The sequence below is a fragment of the Symphodus melops genome (assembly GCF_947650265.1).
Source record: "Symphodus melops genome assembly, chromosome: 10".
NCBI lineage: Eukaryota > Metazoa > Chordata > Actinopteri > Labriformes > Labridae > Symphodus > Symphodus melops.
Window position 1 is genome coordinate 27258603 of NC_136700.1, and position 22500 is coordinate 27281102.

Sequence of the window (22500 nt, forward strand, 5' to 3'; positions counted from 1 at the left end):
TAACCAAAGAGTCAGAGAGTTCAGTGGTTTGGGCTGGTCACCGAGCATGTCAGCGACAAACATTACGACAGGACAGAAATGAATGAGTAATAGAGAAGTTAATAAAGATTGTGTCTCTTTATCTGTGTCTGATTGAGCTGCAGAGTTCAGTCCACAAACAACAAGTCTCAAACACGCCGTGTCCCCGGGTGAGACCCGAGACTCAGAGCAGCAGCCACTTAGTGTGTGTGTGTGTGTGAGAGAGAGAGAGGGAGAGAGAGAGAGAGAGAGAGAGAGAGAGAGAGAGAGAGACAGAGAGACAGAGAGACAGACAGAGAGAGACTGAGAGAGTAGTGTGTGTGTGTGTGTGTGTGTGTGTGAGAGAGAGAGAGACACTGAGAGAGTAGTGTGTGTGTGTGTGTGTGTGTGTGTGTGTGTGTGTGTGTGTGTGTGTGTGTGTGTGTGCGAGTGAGTGAGAGAGAGTGTGTAAGGGTGTGTATGTGGATGTGTGAGCTCAGGATGTGTGACATTAAAGAAGTGTTGGAGCGCCCCCTGCTGTTTGACTCCTGCATGTTTAGAAGAGATTTGAAGAAACTGAATCTTTCTCTCCGGACTCTTCCTCTCTTTTTTCTAATGATGACCTTTGACCTCTGCTGTATTCCTGTTTGCTGGGGCGTACTGGGACAGCAGGCTGTGACCGGGGGTCTCAATATGATGAGTCCGCATTGACGCGGCTCTGCCAGCAGGGGGCGCCGTGCTCTCATTTATCACCCAGACTGCATTATAGAGAGATTGGATTTAAATGTTTATTAAACCTGAAATATTTCTCTTTAAAATAACAACAAGGATCGATGTCAGTGAGAAACCCGAAGAAAGAAGTTGAAGTTTTTATCTGCTCATGTTTCTGTGTTTATAAAATGATCTTTGCCTTACATTAATGCTTTTCTTTGGTTATAGTTTAAACATTTGAATTTCCGTTGATGTTTTATGTTGAAGGTCACACCTCACGTCGTCTTCACACCTGTCGGGTTCCTTTCGTCTCTTCTTCTTCGTCCTTTGTGTTTTTCTGGCAGCTTGTTGAAGAAGACTTGCTGCGTCCTCGTGAGACTTCAAACACGGAAACTCATCGAGGAAGTCTCTCTCTCTTTCTTCAGGTCGGGACTCGCGCCGCTTCGATGAGGAGCAGCTGGACCAGAAGGCGAACCGGTCCACGTCAGACCAGAACCAGCTGAACCAGGAAGACCCGGGTGGACCTCTGAGTACCTGATGACGCGTCGACACCGACCTGAGCCGGCAGGAGATCCTACATATCCAGGTCGATCTCAGTTTCTCAACAGGTGTAATGGTGAGACCTTTCCTTTAACCTTTATTTATAAAACACACAAAAACAATCCTCAGCTCAACATGTCAGACCTCTCTCATTGTAGCTTCAGTGTTTAGCCAGCTCTGCATGTGGTGGACACTGTAGCTTCAGTGTTTAGCCAGCTCTGCATGTGGTGGACACTGTAGCTTCAGTGTTTAGCCAGCTCTGCATATGGTGGACACTGTAGCTTCAGTGTTTAGCCAGCTCTGCATGTGGTGGACACTGTAGCTTCAGTGTTTAGCCAGCTCTGCATGTGGTGGACACTGTAGCTTCAGTGTTTAGCCAGCTCTGCATATGGTGGACACTGTAGCTTCAGTGTTTAGCCAGCTCTGCATGGGTCTGTAAAGCTTTCTGCGTTCTAACCTCTCTCCATGTTTCATCTCCAACATTGATCCTAGTTTGAGCAGCTTTCTGCTGCTGGAGCTTATTAGAAACATGCAGAGGCTTTTTAGCTCGGGTACAATCACTTCTATCTGAAGCAGTTCCACTGCCCGCTTCCATCGCTGCAACACCTGTTCACCTGATAACTGCTCTCATATCTGGCAAACCCAGGGGCGTCCAAAACGGCCTTCAAAGCCCCGCCTACCTTCTCTGGTCCAATCAGATCCAGAGCATTCAGGAGCAGAATCTAAAGTTAGAAGGAGGACATACTGGCTGCTGCATTGTTGTCAGAGAAGCTTCAACACAGCAGGTTTCCTTCATGATCACACAGGAAGAGAGCAGCTCTCTGATTGGTCTTTTAAGATCATCACTGATCTGAGGCAGCTGAAGCTTCAGAGGTATGAAATGATCTGATGAAGATTCTGGATGTGAACTTTGACCTCTGAGTTCTGTGTTCACGGTTGTACGGCCACGCATGATGAATAAATGACGACCTGCTTGAAAGTAGCCGAACACGTGTTGTGATGTCACACGCCTCTGACCCTCCTTCTGCAACCTCACAGACGAAGATGAAGCTCGTCTTCATCGCTGTGTGAACACATCCGTGACAGACGGCTATTTTTAGCTGCAGCTCCCGCCCACGCTTTCTGAGCACTTCCTGTTTGGCGAGAAATTCAGAGATGACATGAGGGACAGTGAGGAGGAGACATGTTGCTCTGTGAGGAGATGTGTTGCTCTGTGAGGAGGAGACATGTTGCTCTGTGAGGAGGAGACATGTTGCTCTGTGAGGAGGAGACATGTTGCTCTGTGAGCAGGAGACATGTTGCTCTGTGAGGAGGAGACATGTTGCTCTGTGAGGAGGAGACATGTTGCTCTGTGAGGAGGAGACATGTTGCTCTGTGAGCAGGAGACATGTTGCTCTGTGAGGAGGAGACGTGTTACTCTGTGAGCAGGAGACATGTTGCTCTGTGAGGAGACGTGTTGCTCTGTGAGGAGACATGTTGTTCTGTGAGGAGGAGACATGTTGCTCTGTGAGGAGGAGACATGTTGCTCTGTGAGGAGGAGACATGTTGCTCTGTGAGGAGGAGACGTGTTGCTCTGTGAGGAGACATGTTGCTCTGTGAGGAGGAGACATGTTGCTCTGTGAGGAGGAGACATGTTGTTCTGTGAGGAGGAGACATGTTGCTCTGTGAGGAGGAGACATGTTGCTCTGTGAGCAGGAGACATGTTGCTCTGTGAGGAGACGTGTTGCTCTGTGAGGAGACATGTTGTTCTGTGAGGAGGAGACATGTTGCTCTGTGAGGAGACATGTTGTTCTGTGAGGAGGAGACATGTTGCTCTGTGAGGAGACATGTTGTTCTGTGAGGAGGAGACATGTTGCTCTGTGAGGAGGAGACATGTTGCTCTGTGAGGAGGAGACATGTTGCTCTGTGAGGAGGAGACATGTTGCTCTGTGAGGAGGAGACATTTTTAACTCTCCCTAAGAGGAACGCTCAAATCATTCTACTCTGTCTTCAAACCCCCCGATGATGAGAAAAGTCCATCCTCTCTGTCTTCTGCCTGCTCCACTTTTCAGAAAATGTGTGCTCAAACAGGCCGTTTGGAGATGTTCCCTTCATGACATCACAAAGGGCAGTAGCCCCTCCCCCAGGTGGGTGACACTCCCACAGCTAGGTGTTTGTTCTGCCCTCTGAGTCTGCCTTCTCACCGTAAACAATAGGACATGGAGCCAGAAAGCAGCGAGTACATCCGAGCCCTTCCAGAGAGGGGGCGTGGCCAGACACAGCTCATTTACATATTTAAAGCTACAGACACAGAAACAGCCTGTTCTGAGCAGGGCTGAAATAGAGGGGTTTATAGACATGATCAAATACAGGATCAGAGTGGATTTACAACAACACACTTCACACACATGATGAAGAGGAGCGAGGACACTGAAGAGGAGGAGATGAGACCTTTAAAGACACTCAGCTGTGAATATGTCAGAGATGAATAAAGTTAAAAACATTGAGAAGTGAGCTTTCAGAAACTCTCTGAATGTAAGTGACACAAGTCTCAGACTTCATGAAGTTGTCGTCTTCCTCTCTCTAAGTTTCCGTGTCTCTTCTCTTCCCCCCACCTCTTTCTGTGGTCATTGTGTGAAGTTTACACACACACACACACACACACACACACACACTCTCCTATAGGTGGGATGTTTCTGTTGGTGTGTTAAAAAAAAACCGAGTGTATGCAAAGTGCGGCTGGTGGCGAGGAAAACCCCGTGTGGTTTGTTAACTGCCTGCTGATGGTTGTTTTTATCCTCCACTGTTCAAACTGGATCCCACCTTCAAACAGCTATCTGATCAGCTAACAGCCCCTCTCTCACGCTCCTCTCCTCGCTCTATAGCCCCGTGCTGCTACGCTGTAGGACGCTTCTGCCCAGGTCTTATATGTCCAATCAGACACGGTGCTAACCAGCTGTCTGGTGCTTAACGATGGTCTGAGTGGGGCCCCTATGCATCTGAGTGGGGCCCCTATGCACCTATGCCACAGAGGACACAACTCGCACCTCCACACTTCATTCAAAAGATGGAGGGAAGAAAAGAGTTTAGAGATCCAGTTTAGTACTCTTTAACTGGATCTAAGTATCTCTGCCCCCTAGTGTTTAAAACGAGTACTGCAGTCTAAACTCTAATCATCACAGAGAGCTGTCTCCGCCCCTCCTCTCACACAGCTCTGCATGTGGTGGACACTGTAGCTTCAGTGTTTAGCCAGCTCTGCATGTGGTGGACACTGTAGCTTCAGTGTTTAGCCAGCTCTGCATGTGGTGGACACTGTAGCTTCAGTGTTTAGCCAGCTCTGCATGTGGTGGACACTGTAGCTTCAGTGTTTAGCCAGCTCTGCATGTGGTGGACACTGTAGCTTCAGTGTTTAGCCAGCTCTGCATGTGGTGGACACTGTAGCTTCAGTGTTTAGCCAGCTCTGCATGGGTCTGTAAAGCTTTCTGCGTTCTAACCTCTCTCCATGTTTCAAAAGCATCTCCAACATTGTGTGTGTGTGTGTGTGTGTGTGTGTGTGTGTGTGTGTGTGTGTGTGTGTGTGTGTGTGTGTGTGTGTGTGTGTGTGTGTGTGTGTGTGTGTGTGTGTGTGTGTGTGTGTGTGTGTGTGTGTGTGTGTGTGTGTGTGTGTGTGTGTGTGTGTGTGTGTGTGTTAGCAGCTCTGTGTGATGAGCACTCACCCAAACGAGAATGTGTTGAGTCAGCTGCTCTGCAAGCCTCTGTCCCTCCCCACCAGCTATTTATACACACCCGAACCTGCCCCACACATACCAACACACACACACACACACACACACACACACACACAGACAGAGCTGGGCAGACTTGAAAGTGTCCTGTAAACAATAGTAAAGACAAACAGAGGGGGCGTGGCTTCAGGGTGACTCAGTTAGATCTGACACAGTGAGGAGGAGATGGCGAGCGGACTCAGAGTCTCAGAGACGCTTCGACTGAGGGTCCGAGGAGACCCTGGACTTTAAAGAACTCCCAGGATCACATGTAGGACGCTGAGGTAGGACAGCGGGTCAGTGTGGTTGGATTTCTGCTGGTTCTTCTGCAGACGCTTGAAGGTGATTGAAGAGAGTGTGTGTCCTCTTTACACAGCAGAGGGTTTAAAGCCTTCAGTTTGTCAACACGCGTTAGCTACATGCTAATGTTGTGTAGTTGCTCCGCTGGTTCAGACTGGTTTGCTTGAGGCGACGTGCTGTCAGATTTGAAGCGAGCCTCGATGTTTGAATCGTGGCGTTAAAGAAGTCTGACGTGAACTTGAAGTTTGAACAAGTGGACGTAAAGAAGGAGAGCGTTCAGCGCTGTGCGTGGTGACCACCTCCAGTTCACTGGTAATGAAAGGGTTACTGAGTCACCAGGCAGAGCTGCATGTTTGAACTGTGAGCTTTGATTGGCTGAATCCCGTCCTTATCTGGTGAAGATGACGGAGTGTGTTGGTGGTGAATGATGTCAGTACGTGTTTCTGTTGGATCCAGTCTCAAAGATCTGTAAACTAAACTTCGGCCCTCGCTCACCCGTGAAGTGAAACAGACGCAGCGATCAGGGAGCGCTGAAGGCCAGGCGGCAGACGTGCTGAGGTCCTGGTCACGGCGCTCGTTGGTTCGGGTCCAGCCTCGGCTCTTCGCTCCATGTCGTCCCCCTCTCTTCAGTCCTGTCTAATCTGAGGACTGGATCTGGGGACCTACAAGACCCGTTCTGATTGGCTCATTCTTCAAGTCCCTCGAGCTCTCACTCAACTGGTTTAAATGTGCTGAGTCATGAGTGCCCTCCAGCAGACTGTGTGTTGACTCTATGTTCAAAATGTTCTCCATGTCATTGGAAACCCAAAACTGCCCTGACTGTGTGTTTGACTCTTTCCCACACTGAGTGCTGTCCCTGAACACATCGTGTTGACATAGATACTGACGCTGAACTGGCCTCCATCACTGACCCAGTCTGCACCTGTTGAAGCTGAGTTGGAGACGCTGAGTTGGAGACGCAGAGACTGGGGCTCCATGTTTTTATGACTCATCCTGTTGATGAGTGATGCAAACAGAAAACGCTCCATGATGGTCTCACGCCACTGACGTTTAGAGGGCGTTTTGTCGCTTAGATGGACAAAGTAGAAACAAAAAAAAGAGAAAGATATAAAAGCCAATATTAAGACATTGACTGTGACATGTGTCAGTCATGTTTAACTGAATGTAAACAGACTGGAGGAGATGAACATGGTGACAGATAATCTGCTTAGTAGCACATGTGAGGCTAACATACAGTCTGCTGGAGCCAGGACGCCCGTCCAGCTCGAGGACCTTTACTGACACATTTAATGACTGGGAGGATCTGCATGATCTGCAAGGACGCACCACACTGGCCTGTGGCGCTCGGGCACGGTTGGCGTGGAGCGGTGCGAGTGCAGGCAGAAACCAATGGCTGATGAGACTCCGTTCATGTTTTTGACAGTCAACATGGTAAATCTGGAAAGTGGCTGTGAGGGACATAGCTGCCTGCAGAGGGCAGCATCCGGATCTTCAACTTGAAAAGTGACTGAAAGTTGTGTAGAAAGGAGCTCCAGAAGCAAAGACAGCGCTGCCTGCTGAGGGACTATTTTAAATTCACGAGTGTGCACACGTGTCTGCTCTCAGTCTGCGTGTGTGTTCCTGCCCTGTGCTGCAGCAGGAGGGCTGAATAATGCCCCCAGGGGCAGATCTGAGATCAGACGTGTTGCCACAGTATTTAGCTGACCTCAATGTTTAGTCAAACGCACGAAGAGGCAGAAATGAGGAGATAATGGCGTTTAATGAGACTCCGCCTTTTTCTGATGAACTGCCCCCCCCCCCCCCAGGAGGGGAAAGTGGGCGTGCATCAACACAGCAGCTCAGCCTGAAACGTTGGGTTTAAAAAAGACTCGACCCCTGGTTCATCAGGTGATCTTTAAAATATGACAGTGAAACACAAATGTCCGAACTCTCCACAACCACCTGTGACTCCGACACGCTGCCAGAGAATTCTTCACCACTTCAGGCTCGTGTGAAAGCATGGAGAGTGATTGAAGACGTGCACGCTGAAGGGGTCCAAACACACCTTTTCTTGGCAGCTCAGAGTCGAACCTGCAGGCTGCCTGAGGAAGCGGGTGTGCGACGTCCCCGCTCCCCCTCCTTGAACTCACTCTCATGTCATTGCACTCTGAAGGAGGAGTCTACAGCCAAGAGAGAGAGAGAGAAAAGGTATGCAGGCGTGCAGAGGAAGTGGAGGATTTGCTGTGCAGCAGGGCGGGGTGCAGAGCTGATTAGACATGAGGACGTGAAACATTAGCTCCCGAGACGACACAGACTGCAGTAAAAGGTCCTGACAGAGTGAGCAGGAAACATTCATGCACACTTGTTATGTTAGATCATGAAGCTTAAACAAGCCGCTCTGTGAAACAGTCTGCTGAGAATGTGTCGTCCTGTTTTTGGGCTCCAGCGGTCACTGATGCACAGCTTTGGCACGTCAGGAAGACAAACTGAGTCACTATCTGAGAGAGAGAGAGAGAGAGGAGGAGGAGGAGGGAAATGTAAGAAGGAGGGAGGAGAAAAACAGGGAGTGTGTAAGATTTGTTGGCGCTCAGTCAGTGTGTCGCTCAGGGATTATTTTCTGTTCCAGAGTGTGGATTTCAGGAGCAGGGTGTCCGATGAGCGGCAGATTGAGTCCAACTCATGGTAACGTAGAGAAACACAGAGTGTCTGTGTACGCTGTGTCTAACCTGTCACTGGAAGCTGCTTCCTTCATTTCCTTGTTTGACAGGAGCTCTCTGATCAGAGGGCTGACGTCGTGTTTTTGTTGCCTCTGCTGGTGGAGCCTCCTGTGCGGCGCGGTGCTTTGTTTCTGACCTGTCATTAGTGCGTCTCTAAGCCGTCCTCAGTGTTCACGAGCTGTTCTGTGATTTACGTCCATGACCTTGTTTGATGTGTTGCCTTTGCTGTTGGTTTTCTCTTCGTCTGTGTTCCTGCCGCTCGTCACCTGAGCGCAGGCCGCTGAGACATGCCCAGGCACTGCCCAGGTATCGGTATGCGTCAAACAGTCTTCTTCTGCAGCCGTCGATTCCCTTCTCTGTGTTTGTTTCAAGTGGACTCCTCTTCACTCGTCCATCCATCCTCGCACGCCGCACGCTCTGAAACACTTCACGCTTTAGTGACTGCTGCTGGACGCTCTTTGCAAACACTCAGGAAGTGATGTCACTCGAGGCAGGACTTTATTTCTGTGAATCTGAAACATTACAAACTTTAAAAAAGAGAAACTATGTTTTGATTTCTGAAGTTCTCGTTGTTTATTTATTTACACTGATCCCCATTCTTGGTAACCATAGCAACAACTCTTCTTCCCGGTCCATGCAAACTACCCTACCCTATTTCTATATGCTTTAATAGTTCTGGTTGGCAGGCGCCCCCCTAACCCTAACCCTGAGCTGGTGTTAGTTCGGTGCCTTGCTTAAGGGCACCTTGGCTCGAGAAGTGGTGGCGACCCTCCAGTTCCCAACCTAAGTCTCAACCTACTGAGCTACTGCCGCCCACAGAGCCAGGTCAACTACTTACCGTTAGTCAAGATGAAAGCCAATCACGGACGAGTACAGGACTGATGACGTCACAAGCTGTAGATGTTTGCACAGACCAATCAGAGCTCGTCTGTAAGAACAGTGAAAGTGAAGGAGAAGCCGACGTGATGACCTCGTGATTTATTCTCACGTTATGATCGTATGGCGACCACGTCTCAACGACAGAACTGCAGGTCTTTGCTGCTGGGTCTACTGTGGACTCGTTCAGGTTCCTGGGATCCACAATCTCACAGGACCTGAAGTGGACTTCCCACATAGACACAATCAGGTAGAAGGCCCAGCAGAGGATGTACTTCCTGCGTCAGCTCAGGAAGTTGAACCTGCTCCAGGAGCTGCTGGTTATGTCTGTTCTGTGCTCCTCTATCACTGTCTGCTTTGGACCTGCAACCAAACTGGACACACACAGACTGCAGCGGGCAATCAGGACTAAAGGAAACATCATCGGTGTCAACCTTCTCCCCCATCCAGGACTTATATAGTCCTGAAACGGGCAGGTAGCATCACTGCAGACCCCTCTGACACCCTGGACACAAACTGTTCAAGCTCCTCCCCTCCGGCAGGCGTTACAGATCACTGTCCGCCAAAACAACCCGTCATACTGTCACTGTGATTATTATTGTTATTATTGTCATTCCTCCAGACTGTCTCTGTGATGAACTCCAAACAGACCTGTCTCTGTGAATGTACATATATTATTTAATTTGATCTAAACACTCTATACTGTACAGTAAAGATAACTATCTCATGTTTACTCCATCATCCTTTCACACTACTCACCAATGCACTATTATCTTATTTAGCCTTCTACATATTAATCTTTAATTACTTCTTTATATTTTTAGTTCATATTTAATCTTGACATTGTACAGAAAGAGCTCAGTCTACTGAGGTTAAATTCCTGGTGTGTTAAACTTACCTGGACAAACTCACTGCTGCGAGTTCACGCTCCTGTCGACAGACATTGTTTTTATCCTTCAATGGAGGATTCAACAGAAGCATAATGAAACATGTCCGCCAGGATCAAATAATTGGACAGGATGAAAGGCGTGTGTGGGCGGTGACGACATGACCAGTAGGCTCTCTGTAACCTCTCTGACCTGTGACCTCTGTGACCTCTCTTTGTAACCTCTGTGACCTCTCTGTGAAGTGTAACCTCTCTCTGTAACCTCTGTGACATGTGACCTCTCTCTGTGACCTCTCTCTGACCTGTGACCTCACTGTGACCTCTCTGTAACCTCTCTGTAACATGTGACCTCTCTCTGTAATCTCTCTGTGACCTTTTGACCTCTCTGTGATGTCTCGCTGTGACCTCTCTCTGACCTGTGACCTCTATGTAACCTCTCTGACCTCTCTGTGAAGTGTAACCTCTCTCTGTAACCTCTGTTTCATGTCTGTGACCTCGCTGTGACCTCTCTGACCTCTCTGTGAACTGTAACCTCTCTCTGTGACCTCTCTCTGACCTGTGACCTCTCTTTGTAACCTCTGTGACCTGTGACCTCTCTGTGAAGTGTAACCTCTCTCTGTAACCTCTGTTACATGTCTGTGACCTCGCTGTGACCTCTCTGACCTCTCTGTGTGTTCACTGTGTCTCCGGCAGGCTGCAGCGAGGAAGCTCTCAGTGGACGGTGTCCTGCAGATGTCCAGCTGTGAGCTGCAGGACACGATGAGACGCCGGGGCTCAAACTCAGAGGAGCGTTCTCGCCTCACTGCTGCCCTCTCCTGTCTGAAGAGTGAGAATGAAACAGGTGATACAGGTGTACATGCTGCTGTGCATGCTGGGAGGGGAACAATCACACACTCCACACTCAAAGTCAAGAATATAATACTTCAAACATTGCGGTGTGTTTTTATCTGTTCACACAACTTCAGGTCAACTTGTCAACCTTTGACCTGTACCAGCGGCTTTATGAAGATAGATTATAGTTATATTTTTGGCCTTTTGCCTTTATTAGAGAGATCAGAGAGCGAGAGAGGCCACAGGCTGGAGTCGAACCCGGGCCGCCTGCGTGTGAGGACTGTAGCCTCCATACGCGGGGATGTGCGCGCTGCCACTGCGCTACCAGCTCCTCCGAAAACCAGAGTTTTGAGTACCTATAGTGTAAGACAAAGCTACATGCGAGATGATTGGAGGCCCGATTTGACCTGTCAAAGGTCAGGAAGAGTCTGATACAGAGGGGGACAGATGTTTAAATAAACAGGAAGTGTTTTTTTAAATGGACTTTTCTCACGAGATCATGAATGATTCTATCAGTATGGGTTTGAACTCTCTATCTGTCTTCATATATTGATGATGCATCGTCCAGGCTGTAGTGTGAAAACTGATTGGCTCAGATAATTCACAAGTTCATCTACTTGTCTTATGTTTTGCGGGACGGTCCTTTTAGTTCGAGCTGGGTTAAGACCTCATCCATGTCCAACCGTCTCTGTGCTGTAGCTTCAGTTGTCCCTGTGCTCTCCTCCAACTTCAGCTCGTCTGTTTTCAGTTCACGCAGATTGAGGCTAATGATGCTGTTTCTCATATCAGCATCCTTCTTTTTGTTTCTTGATGACATACTACAGCCCCCCCTCATCCCCTGGCATTTTTATGTGCCATTATTCAAGGGGGACATGGTAGTTCAGTCTGGGGTTGAATTTTCCCGCTGCCTCCTGTACCCTGGTGCCACAGGAAGTCCCTGGGATTTGATGTCTGACGGTGTTTCTAGCTGCTCATGTGAGGCGTTTCCTGTTCTCCTCAGGTTCCTGCAGCTCGGAGCGCTCGCAGGACAGCGGTGCCTTCTCTCCCACCAGCGTCTTCAGTCCCATCCTCCCTCTGCAGCCCAACGCCAACCACGGCCGCTCCATCTCCATATCAGTGGTGCCTTGCTCAGAGGAGCAGCGGACGTACTTATCAGCCGAGGAAATGGCGGACGCCTTCTCCCCTGAACCGAGCACGCCGGGCCGAGCCTCAAAGTCACGCACCACCTCCAAGTCGTCCCAAACACCCCCACCGCCTTCACGCAAGCTGCTGCAGCTTCTCCCCAACATCAACCTGACCCGGAGCAAGAGTCACGAGTCACAGCTAGCCAACCGCATCGAGGAGCCGGCGGCTCACAAGTGAGTGAACAAACAAACATGATGTCATGAGGGGCGGGGTCAGAGCAGCCGCCTCTTCAAGGTTATTTATGTTTTCAAGGTTATTTGTGGCTGTCATGTCTTTATCAAGAGGAGAAGAGAGAGTGTAGGATGTCAGAATCCAAGCCGGTCTGTAGCCGCTAGGCCACAAAACACAGACAACAACGCACCCACTGAAGCCCGATGACACCGCTAACAATACAAGCTAACGTTACGTCTCAATCGATGTTCTCGCCCACTCTCTCTCTCTCTTCCTCTCGGTCGTCGTATCAAACAGTACAGAGATGAGCTAACTGGCTGCTGTACAAGTGTGTACCTGCTGTTACAGATGAGCTGACACCTGATTGGACCGTGCATGTCACATTGGCCCTATCAGAGGAGCAGCTGTTCTGATCCGTTCCTCTCGGTTCTCTCAGGGTCGGGAAGAAGAATAAAGTTTTGGCTGCGATTCAAATCAACGGCTCGGGAAACTCTCCTGAAGACTCGGCGCTGCGCTCGCCTTCGCTGTCTGCACGGACACCTGGTCCTGTCCCGTCATCCGCCCCCTACATGAAGACAGCACACGCCCCCCTGCTGCTGGACGGTGAGCCATCCGACCTCTGCTCAGTCTGCGCCGGCGTGCTGTGTGAGTGCTTTAAACAGTTTAATGTGGTCTGCAGGTGTGAACGTGCACAGGAGCTCGCCACAGACGCTGAGGAGAGACATCGGCCTCGCTGTCACTCACAGGTTAGTTTCCATCGTGGTCAGAGGGTTTGAAACGATATCGAATGATTGTAATGCACTTCCTGTTGGTGTTAGCCGAGCGTCTCTTTATAGTCTTGTTCAAAACGCCTCAGCTCGTCTTTCACCTGCAAACACACAAACATTGCAAAGTGGAAAAAGTGAGATGATAAAAATGGAGCCGCTCGTCTTCCTGTTTCACTTTGCATGAAAGCTTTCTGTCTCTGTGATGAAGATTGAATTTGTTTTGCAGGTTTTCCACAAAGTCGTGGCTCTCTCAGACGTGTCAGGTGTGTCGAAGGAGCATGATGTTTGGAGTCAAATGCAAACACTGCAAGTAAGACAGTTTAAAAACTACAAGAACAGTGTGTCCACTGAGTCCAGCCTCAGATGTTCTGTTCTGTGTTTGCAGGTTAAAGTGTCACAACAAATGTACCAAAGACGCTCCCTCGTGCCGGATCTCGTTCCTCACATGTAAGAAGCACATTTACCTCCAGCCGCATTCAGATACGAGTGTGTGACGAGAACTTACATGATTCATCTCTACATCTTTAAACGTCCAATCAGAGAGCTGCTCTCGTCCTCTGTGATCAATCAGCCAATCAGAGAGCTGCTCTCTTCCTCTGTGATCAATCAGCCAATCAGAGAGCTGATTTCTTCCTCTGTGATCAATCAGCCAATCAGAGAGCTGCTCTCTTCCTCTGTGATCAATCAGCCAATCAGAGAGCTGCTCTCTCCCTCTGTGGTCAGACAGCCAATCAGAGAGCTGCTCTCCTCCTCTTTGATTAATCAGCCAATCAGAGAGCTGCTCTCTTCCTCTGTGATTAATCAGCCAATCAGAGAGCTGCTCTCTTCCTCTATGATCAATCAGCCAATCAGAGAGCTGCTCTCTTCCTCTGTGATCAATCAGCCAATCAGAGAGCTGCTCTCTTCCTCTGTGATCAATTAGCCAATCAGAGAGCTGCTCTCTTCCTCTGTGATCAATCAGCCAATCAGAGAGCTGCTCTCCTTCTCTGTGGTCAGACAGCCAATCAGAGAGCTGCTCTCTTCCTCTGTGATCATGAAGGAAACCTGCTGTGTTGAAGCTTCTCTGACAACAATGCAGCAGCCAGTATGTCCTCCTTCTAACTTTAGATTCTGCTCCTGAATGCTCTGGATTTGTTCTCTGTAATGATTAAACTGCAGTGCCCATTGTAAACACTAGGGGGCCGAAGTACATACTGCTCCTTTAATGAAGGTCTTGTGAAAAAGGGGCAGATTACAGATGATTCTTCCTTTTTCTGTTATTATGTTTGTTTTGGATTAAATACAAAATGAAATAAGAGAGGAAGCTGTGTGTTGTTTAAATGTGTGAAACATGTTGAACTGTTCCTTTCATCTGTCCTGCAGTGCCGAGGATGCGGAGAGCAGAATCGGTTCCATCAGACATTAATAATCGAATCGATCACTCAGCACAGATCCCACTGCAGTTTGGGACTTTACCAAAAGCAGTCACAAAGAGGGTAAGTCCAGATACACAGACCTGTGGTGATCTTTATTCAACTGCTCAAAACATTCAACTGTGTGTGTGTGTGTTCACAGGAGCCCCCTCCCAGTTTAAACCAGTTTGACTCCAGCAGTAACCCATCCTCAGCCACCTCCTCCACCCCCTCCTCCCCTGCACACTTCCAGCAGAGTAACCCCCCCAGCGTGAGTGCCACCCCCCCTCCCCACCCGTCACCGCAGGGCTGCCGCGACGACCGTTTCCATTTCCCCGGTACATGCACTTCCTCCATTACCAACACCACTTTCCTGTTCAGTCATTGGACGGGAGGCGGGGTTACACCCTGGGCTGGTCACCAACCAGTCACAGAGCTGACCTATAGAGGCAGAAGTATTTATGCTGAATATCCCCTGCAGTATTCTGAAGTTTGAATTCCCCACAGATGTTCCTGCTGTTTCTCATCCAGCTGTTCAACACGTGGCCAGCTGCTACGAGCCGGGGTAACTGCATTCACTTCATTATGTCATGTTTGTGGAGTCAGACGCTCGATCTGTAGAAGCTCAGGTTGGGAACCAGAGGGTCACCGGTCAGAGTCCCTCCATCAGTCCAACAGTTCCTGTGTAATTCACTCTACAGTGCGTGTACAACATGTCTTATCGATCAATCGTTAACTTGTCGATCAATTCAGAACAGCTGTTATCTCTTTACACTTTACAAACAGCAGGTAGAGGAGCTTCCTGTTTGTCTGTTAACATTAACAAAGAGCAGGTAAACATGCTCATTGTTATGTTTACATAAAGCAGGTAAACATGCTCATTGTTATGTTTACATAAAGCAGGTAAAGGACCTTACTGATGGATATATTAAAGAGCTCAGCTTAATCCGTCATAGACAAACAAACTTCCCTTTAACAGGCAGAAATCTTCAGCAGACCCGGATCATGATGAACAGACATCTGCTAAACTGTGCTGGGCTTGAAAATGGGACAAGATGCAGAAAGAAGAATATGATGGGGGGGGGGGGTTGTTTGGGCAGGCCATCCTCACCAACAGTCCCAAGGAACCTAAGAGAGCTCAGGAGCTCTCAAAAAAAGGAGAGGTTAGAATATAAAGATAGAGACAAGCAGTAATAAGATATGAATAAGATACTTTCTTCAAGTCTAAGAGATAAGATAAGAGATGAGAGATCCTGGTGCCAGTTCCCCCGGTAGTCTAGGCCTATAGCAGCATAACTGTGAGCTGGTCCTAAGCCAGCCCTAACTATAAGATTTATCAAAAAGAAAAGTTTCCATTCTTCAAAGTGTGAATTAGTTTTTCTGCATCGGTTTGCGACAGCATCTCTACATCTTCTTTTTCTCCTTTTAAAATATGGTTCATGTTTTATACTTCAGCTGATGACGTTGGTTGGCAAACAGTTACATAGTCTGTCCAACAGAGGGCGCCAGACATACTTTAGTTTTAAAGTATGTTTTTAATTTCAGGCTATATTGCTTCATATGTTTGTTATTCAAAATCAGTTTCCAGATGACAGAAACAAATTAAAACAGATCAGAAACATTTCCTGCAGGACTAGAGGTTGACACAATTAATAACACGGGGAAGCTGAATAGTTTTTGTTTTCTGGTCAGAGGGTCACAGGAGGTCGTCACCGAGAGTCAGCTGACCACCGCACATAGAGGAGAGGTGAGCAACACACGCACGCACACACACACACACACACACACACACACTCACACACACACCCCCACACACACACGCCCATTGATTGGGTGAAGGAGAAGATTACCTACACTTTTATTTGTGTTTCGGGTTCAGTACACTGTGATAGTAGCTGCTGTGAATAAGAACAGATAACATTGACCCATTGTTATATGTAAAATCTTTTCAACTGACGTTAAATCAAAGACTGAAACGTTTGCTGTTTTTGTTCATTACAGAACGAGGCAGAGGAGGAGGAATCTGCCAATCAGAGCATCAGAACAAAGAGTCTCTCTCCTGAGGAGGGGGATGAGGACGGATTACAGGATCTGCCTCCTTCCTCGATATGTCGCCGTGGGGGCGTCGGGAGGGGCCCGATTTCCCGCAAGGCAAGTCAGACCAGCGTGTACCTGCAGGAGTGGGACATCCCGTACGAGCAGCTGCAGCTGGGGGAGCTCATCGGACAGGTAAGCACAACGACTCCCTGAATCAGACAACAAAACCTTCTAACCTGAACATCCAGCGTTTTCATTGACTGCGTGGTCGTGCAGGGTCGCTGGGGAAAGGTGCACAAAGGACGCTGGCATGGAGAGGTTGCAATCCGCCTCCTGGAGATCGACGGGAACAACCAGGACCACCTGAAAGTTTTCAAGAAGGAGGTGATGAACTACAGGCAGACCCGACACGAGAATGTGGTGCTGTTCATGGGCGCCTGCATGGCCCCGCCTCATCTCGCCATCATCACCAGGTGCAGCCGCAGGAAATGCACGTTTCAGACAAAAATCATTAAAGATTTTACTAAATGTTTTTCTTTAAATTTACATAATTGCTCATGTTTGTCTGAAGCTTCTGTAAAGGTCTGACGCTGTACTCTGTTGTACGAGAAAGAGGTCACATGCTGGACATCAACAAAATCCGACAGATTGCACAAGACATCGTAAAGGTAAGAAACGCAACTTAATACGCTCAGACATCGTAAAGGTAAGAAACGTAACTTAATACGCTCGGACATCGTAAAGGTAAGAAACGTAACTTAATACGCTCGGACATCGTAAAGGTAAGAAACGTAACTTAATACGCTCAGACATCGTAAAGGTAAGAAACGTAACTTAATACGCTCAGACATCGTAAAGGTAAGAAACGCAACTTAATACGCTCAGACATCGTAAAGGTAAGAAACGCAACTTAATACGCTCAGACATCGTAAAGGTAAGAAACGCAACTTAATACGCTCGGACATCGTAAAGGTAAGAAACGTAACTTAATACGCTCGGACATCGTAAAGGTAAGAAACGTTACTTAATACGCTCAGACATCGTAAAGGTAAGAAACGTAACTTAATACGCTCAGACATCGTAAAGGTAAGAAACGTAACTTAATACGCTCAGATATCGTAAAGGTAAGAAACGTAACTTAATACGCTCAGACATCGTAAAGGTAAGAAACGTAACTTTATACGCTCAGACATCGTAAAGGTAAGAAACGTAACTTAATACGCTCAGACATCGTAAAGGTAAGAAACGTAACTTAATACGCTCAGACATCGTAAAGGTAAGAAACGTAACTTTATACGCTCAGACATCGTAAAGGTAAGAAACGTAACTTTATACGCTCAGACATCGTAAAGGTAAGAAACGTTACTTAATACACTCAGACATCGTAAAGGTAAGAAACGTAACTTAATACACTCAGACTTCGTAAAGGTAAGAAACGTAACTTTATATGCTCAGACATCGTAAAGGTAAGAAACGCAACTTAATACGCTCAGACATCGTAAAGGTAAGAAACGCAACTTAATACGCTCAGACATCGTAAAGGTAAGAAACGTAACTTAATACGCTCAGACATCGTAAAGGTAAGAAACGTAACTTAATACGCTCGGACATCGTAAAGGTAAGAAACGTAACTTAATACGTTCAGACATCGTAAAGGTAAGAAACGTAACTTAATACGCTCAGACATCGTAAAGGTAAGAAACGTAACTTAATACACTCAGATATCGTAAAGGTAAGAAACGTAACTTAATACGCTCAGACATCGTAAAGGTAAGAAACGTAACTTAATAAGCTCAGACATCGTAAAGGTAAGAAACGTAACTTTATATGCTCAGACATCGTAAAGTTGCATGCTGCAGAAGAGAAACATGATACTGTTAACATGACAGAAATGTCTAAGCCATAAACCAATGACTTGTTTCTGACAGGGAATGGGTTACCTTCATGCCAAGGACATCGTTCACAAAGACCTAAAGTCGAAGAATGTTTTCTACAACACCAACAAGGTGGTGATCACAGACTTCGGCTTGTTCGGGATGTCCGGAGTGGTTCAGGAGGGCAGGTAGGAGGGACTTTATGAAACATGCTGTGTCTGCATCTTTGATCTCGCTTTCATATTCATGATCGTGTTTTTGCGTGTTTTTTAGGAGGAAGAATGTGCTGCGGATACCTCGTGGCTGGATCTCTTACCTCGCTCCCGAGATCGTTCAAAACATGTGTCCAGAGGAGGGCGAGGATCAGCTGCCGTTCTCCAAAGCTGCAGATGTTTATGCCTTTGGGTAATTCAACATTTTTAAATGAGTTATATTGTCATCTAAATCTTTATTTATACATGTCTTCAAAAGAGCAACGTGTATCTGTGACACCCAGTGTTTCAAAGTGGTACTGCATGGCTCAACTTTTACTTTTAGTCAGTTTAAAACTTTACAACAATGAGTACTACTACAATATTTAACATAATATAACCTTGTATTTAATAAGGGCGCAACTCCCTGTTAACGTACGAGAATGAACTTGAATTTTAGACCAGGAGTGTAGACTGGGGCTGTAGACTGGGGCTGTAGACCGGGGGTGTAGACCGGGGGTGTAGACCGGGGGCTGTAGACTGGGGCTGTAGACAGGGGCTGTAGACAGGGGCTGTAGACAGGGGCTGTAGACTGGAGCTGTAGACAGGGGCTGTAGACAGGGGCTGTAGACCGGGGCTGTAGACTGGGGGCTGTAGACCGGGGGCTGTAGACCGGGGCTGTAGACCGGGGGCTGTAGACCGGGGGCTGTAGACAGGGGCTGTAGACTGGGGGTGTAGACCGGGGGCTGTAGACCAGGGGCTGTAGACTGGGGGTGTAGACCGGGGGCTGTAGACAGGGGCTGTAGACAGGGGCTGTAGACAGGGGCTGTAGACTGGGTGTGTAGACTGGGGGTGTAGACCGGGGGCTGTAGACTGGGGCTGTAGACTGGGGCTGTAGACCGGGGCTGTAGACTGGGGGTGTAGACTGGGGGTGTAGACCGGGGGCTGTAGACTGGGGCTGTAGACCGGGGGTGTAGACCGGGGGTGTAGACTTGGGCTGTAGACCGGGGCTGTAGACTGGGGGTGTAGACTGGGGGTGTAGACCGGGGGCTGTAGACTGGGGGTGTAGACCGGGGGCTGTAGACTGGGGCTGTAGACAGGGGCTGTAGACAGGGGCTGTAGACGGGCTGTAGACTGGGGGTGTAGACTGGGGGTGTAGACCGGGGGCTGTAGACTGGGGCTGTAGACCGGGGCTTTCATCTCTTGTTTGAGCCATGCTCCTCCTCGTCTTCCTCTATTTTCTCATTCAAACATACTCAGCCTTGTTTCATACATTTATTCAGCTGTCAGTGTTCACACACATTCTCCATGGATAGATTTGTCGAGTTAGACATTGACTTCTGATTAATAGTGTTGACTCTATTTCTTCTCCAGTGACTGCAGGTCCCACCGACACAGATTTAAACCTTTTTATTAGAGAGAATTGAATCTCTCTACAAGTTCATTTTATTTTAATCTTATATTTAAAGCCGTAAAGTCACTTTTCTCTATTTCTCTACACCAACTGTGAAGTCCTTAACTGCAAAGTCCTTAACTGTAAAGTCTGTAAAGTCACTAACTGTAAAGTTCTTAACTGTAAAGTTCTTAACTGTAAAGTCACTAACTGTAAAGTCCTTAACTGTATAGTCACTGACTGTAAAGTCCTTAACTGTAAAGTCCTTAACTGTAAAGTCACTAACTGTAAAGTCCTTAACTGTAAAGTCACTAACTGTAAAGTTCTTAACTGTATAGTCACTGACTGTAAAGTCCTTAACTGTAAAGTCCTTAACTGTATAGTCCTCAACTGTAAAGTCCTTAACTGTAAAGTTCTTAACTGTAAAGTCACTAACTGTAAAGTCCTTAACTGTAAAGTTCTTAACTGTATAGTCACTGACTGTAAAGTCCTTAACTGTAAAGTTCTTAACTGTAAAGTCACTAACTGTAAAGTTCTTAACTGTAAAGTTCTTAACTGTAAAGTCACTAACTGTAAAGTTCTTAACTGTAAAGTCACTAACTGTAAAGTCCTTAACTGTATAGTCACTGACTGTGTGTGTGTGTCTCTCTGCTTGTGTGTGTGTCCACTCTGACTCTTGTTGTCTTGTGTTTTTAGTACGATCTGGTATGAGCTGCAGGTGGGGGACTGGCCATTCACTGACCTTCCTGTGGAGGCTAAAATCTGGTTGGCGGGCAGTGGGGAGGGCATTAAGAAGGTTCTAGCAGACGCCAATCTGGGGAAAGAGGTCACGGTGAGTCTGCTGAATGTGACTTTGATTCATAAAGAGCCAGTCAGTGTAAAGTTGTAACATGGAGCAAACTAAGTAAATCTGTGTATCATCTGCATAACGTCAAGCAGAAAAGATGAGCGTACAGGCTCCTTTTTAGAGCAGGAGGGAGAAGAGAAGCGCTCCATCCACGCACCGTCTGAATCCTCTCTGACCCTACAGGACATCCTCTCCACCTGCTGGTCCTTCGAGGCCGACAGCAGGCCCACGTTCACCCTGCTGGCCGACATGCTGGAGAGACTCCCCAAACTGAACCGCAGGCTGTCTCACCCCGGACACTTCTGTAAGACGACAGAGTACGTATCATAGGACGAGGAGAACTGACCTTCATCCAGCAGGAAGCCGCCTGCAGCAGCGCTCTTACAAACACTGAAAAAGGGAGTGAAACAAAAAAATCTGCAAACATCATCGTCACGGAAATGTTGTAAATAAGATGTGTAAAAAAATGTGAATATCCGACTTAATCCTGCTGACTGTCTACTTTGATCATGTCCTTCTGAAATGTGACTTCGACTTAATATTTTAGGAAAGAACCAGTGAAGATGTTTTCATACATGCACGCCATTCAAATCTTCCTGAGTAGTTAGGTCACACGTGTGGGGGGCTGGGGGGCTGGGGGGGGGGGGGGGGTTAGGACTCATGCGTGTGTTTCTTCTGCTCTTTTATCTCGTCCCCCTCAGACATCTTCATCCTGTTTCTCCTCCTCTCTCTTTCTCCTCTCTTTGGTTTCTTCTTCTCCTTGGGCTGTGCCTGCTTGGTCCTGATGATCTGAAAATGCTGCTTCATCGATCTCCTCCGTTTGCTCGTCTCTTTCTGCTCTCCCTCTTCCTGGTGAAGGCTGTGGGATCCTCGTCATCATCACTGTCCTTACATGTACAAATACTGCAGCTGAGAGCTGCAGGGAGTCTTCAAACTTCTATGTGATGTGGTTCTGCTTTAGCTCTGATTAATGTATGAACTGCTGATAACATCTTCCTCCGCCATCTTTAAAGCATGCAGTAAAAACGCCTCCATCAATCAGACATTAATAATCGATCAAAGGGCTGGAAGGTGTGAACACAGGTACTTGTGTGTGTGTGTGTGTGTGTGTGTGTGTGTGTATGTGTGTATGTGTGTGTTTGGGTACATCTACACACTGTAAAGTGCTGCAGAGCTGTTTCAGGTTTCACTCCTTTGTAAAGGTTACTTCATGTTTCTGCGCAGACAGTCATTGGAGGACTGATTGGGGGGTTTCGGGGGGGGGGTTATTGTGTTGAGTATTTTTGTACAGAGAGCGTGGACTCTTTAAGAATGTGTTGTGAACAGCTGAAGATAATAAATTGTATCTTCTCAGTCTCTGTCTTTGTTCGTCACATTGATCAGAAATCATTCCAACGTCTTCAAACCTTCGTCCTCCTCTTCTCCGGGGTCAAAGGTCGAGCGACAGATATTTAAATATTTCAGAAGAGTAGAAACAAACATTTTACACTTCTGACTCAAAGAAGATGAAAACGTTTTGAGAAGTGCAGTTTGAAGTGTTTCCTGTTCCTGTCCTCTGTTGAACCAGTGAGGAAATGTTAAAGAGGAACAGAGAGGCGGCGTCGAGCAGCAGAAGGGAGGGTCTGCACTGCGTCGTTTCCTCTGACGCCTGAATATGAAGTCAAACTTGATTTATTTTTAGCACGTTCAAAAACCAGCCCAGTTAACCTCAAAAAGACAAAGACTACATAAATGGAGTGGTAAAGCCACACAGAGGAAGAGCTCAGAGCGTCTGCTGAGCTGATCGCAGCAAACTGCTGCAACAGCTTGTTAAAGTCGGAACATGTGAAGTTTATAATAGAAGAAATGACCTCAGGTGGTGTTATCACTTCGGACACAGATCATGGTTTTGTCTTATCTGCAGCATTTTCCCTGTGACCTGTAAAACCTGCGCACACACACACACACACTCATGTTAACCACATGACTGATCATTCATTAACTTCTAAAAGCACTCATTTCCTGAAACGCCGAGCGGGGACTCGTCAGGTCACCGATCTCCTGCAAACAGTGAAAACTCTACAC

General features: G+C 47.5%; 1 protein-coding gene across 3 annotated transcripts; it reads left to right on the top strand.

Annotated features, from left to right (window-relative positions):
• Positions 1-682: 682 nt before the first annotated feature.
• LOC306831047 (kinase suppressor of Ras 1-like) lies at positions 683-21789 on the top strand. 3 transcript variants are annotated; one of them, XM_079354907.1, is made up of 19 exons: positions 683-1324; positions 10443-10599; positions 11581-11938; positions 12373-12539; positions 12616-12682; positions 12930-13013; positions 13089-13150; positions 14066-14178; positions 14258-14432; positions 14602-14659; positions 15787-15841; positions 16096-16323; positions 16408-16604; positions 16703-16799; positions 18060-18193; positions 18279-18410; positions 20286-20421; positions 20620-20753; positions 21295-21789. In XM_079354907.1, exons 1-19 carry the CDS (start codon positions 1322-1324, stop codon positions 21347-21349), a joined length of 2412 nt encoding a protein of 803 aa, XP_079211033.1. In that variant the 5' UTR covers positions 683-1321; the 3' UTR covers positions 21350-21789. The 3 variants fall into 3 exon arrangements, with proteins under 3 accessions (XP_079211033.1, XP_079211035.1, XP_079211034.1); XM_079354909.1 differs by having other exon boundaries at positions 685-1324; positions 10443-10590; XM_079354908.1 differs by lacking the exon at positions 683-1324 and adding an exon at positions 7807-7952.
• The last annotated feature ends 711 nt before the right edge of the window (positions 21790-22500 follow it).

Bases quoted from the DNA above. Each gene is read 5' to 3' on its own strand.
- LOC306831047 (XM_079354907.1), top strand. The intron at 13,151-14,065 runs GTAAGAAGCACA...TCTGTCCTGCAG, and splicing joins CCGGATCTCGTTCCTCACAT to TGCCGAGGATGCGGAGAGCA. The intron at 14,660-15,786 runs GTAACTGCATTC...TTTTCTGGTCAG, and splicing joins GCCAGCTGCTACGAGCCGGG to AGGGTCACAGGAGGTCGTCA.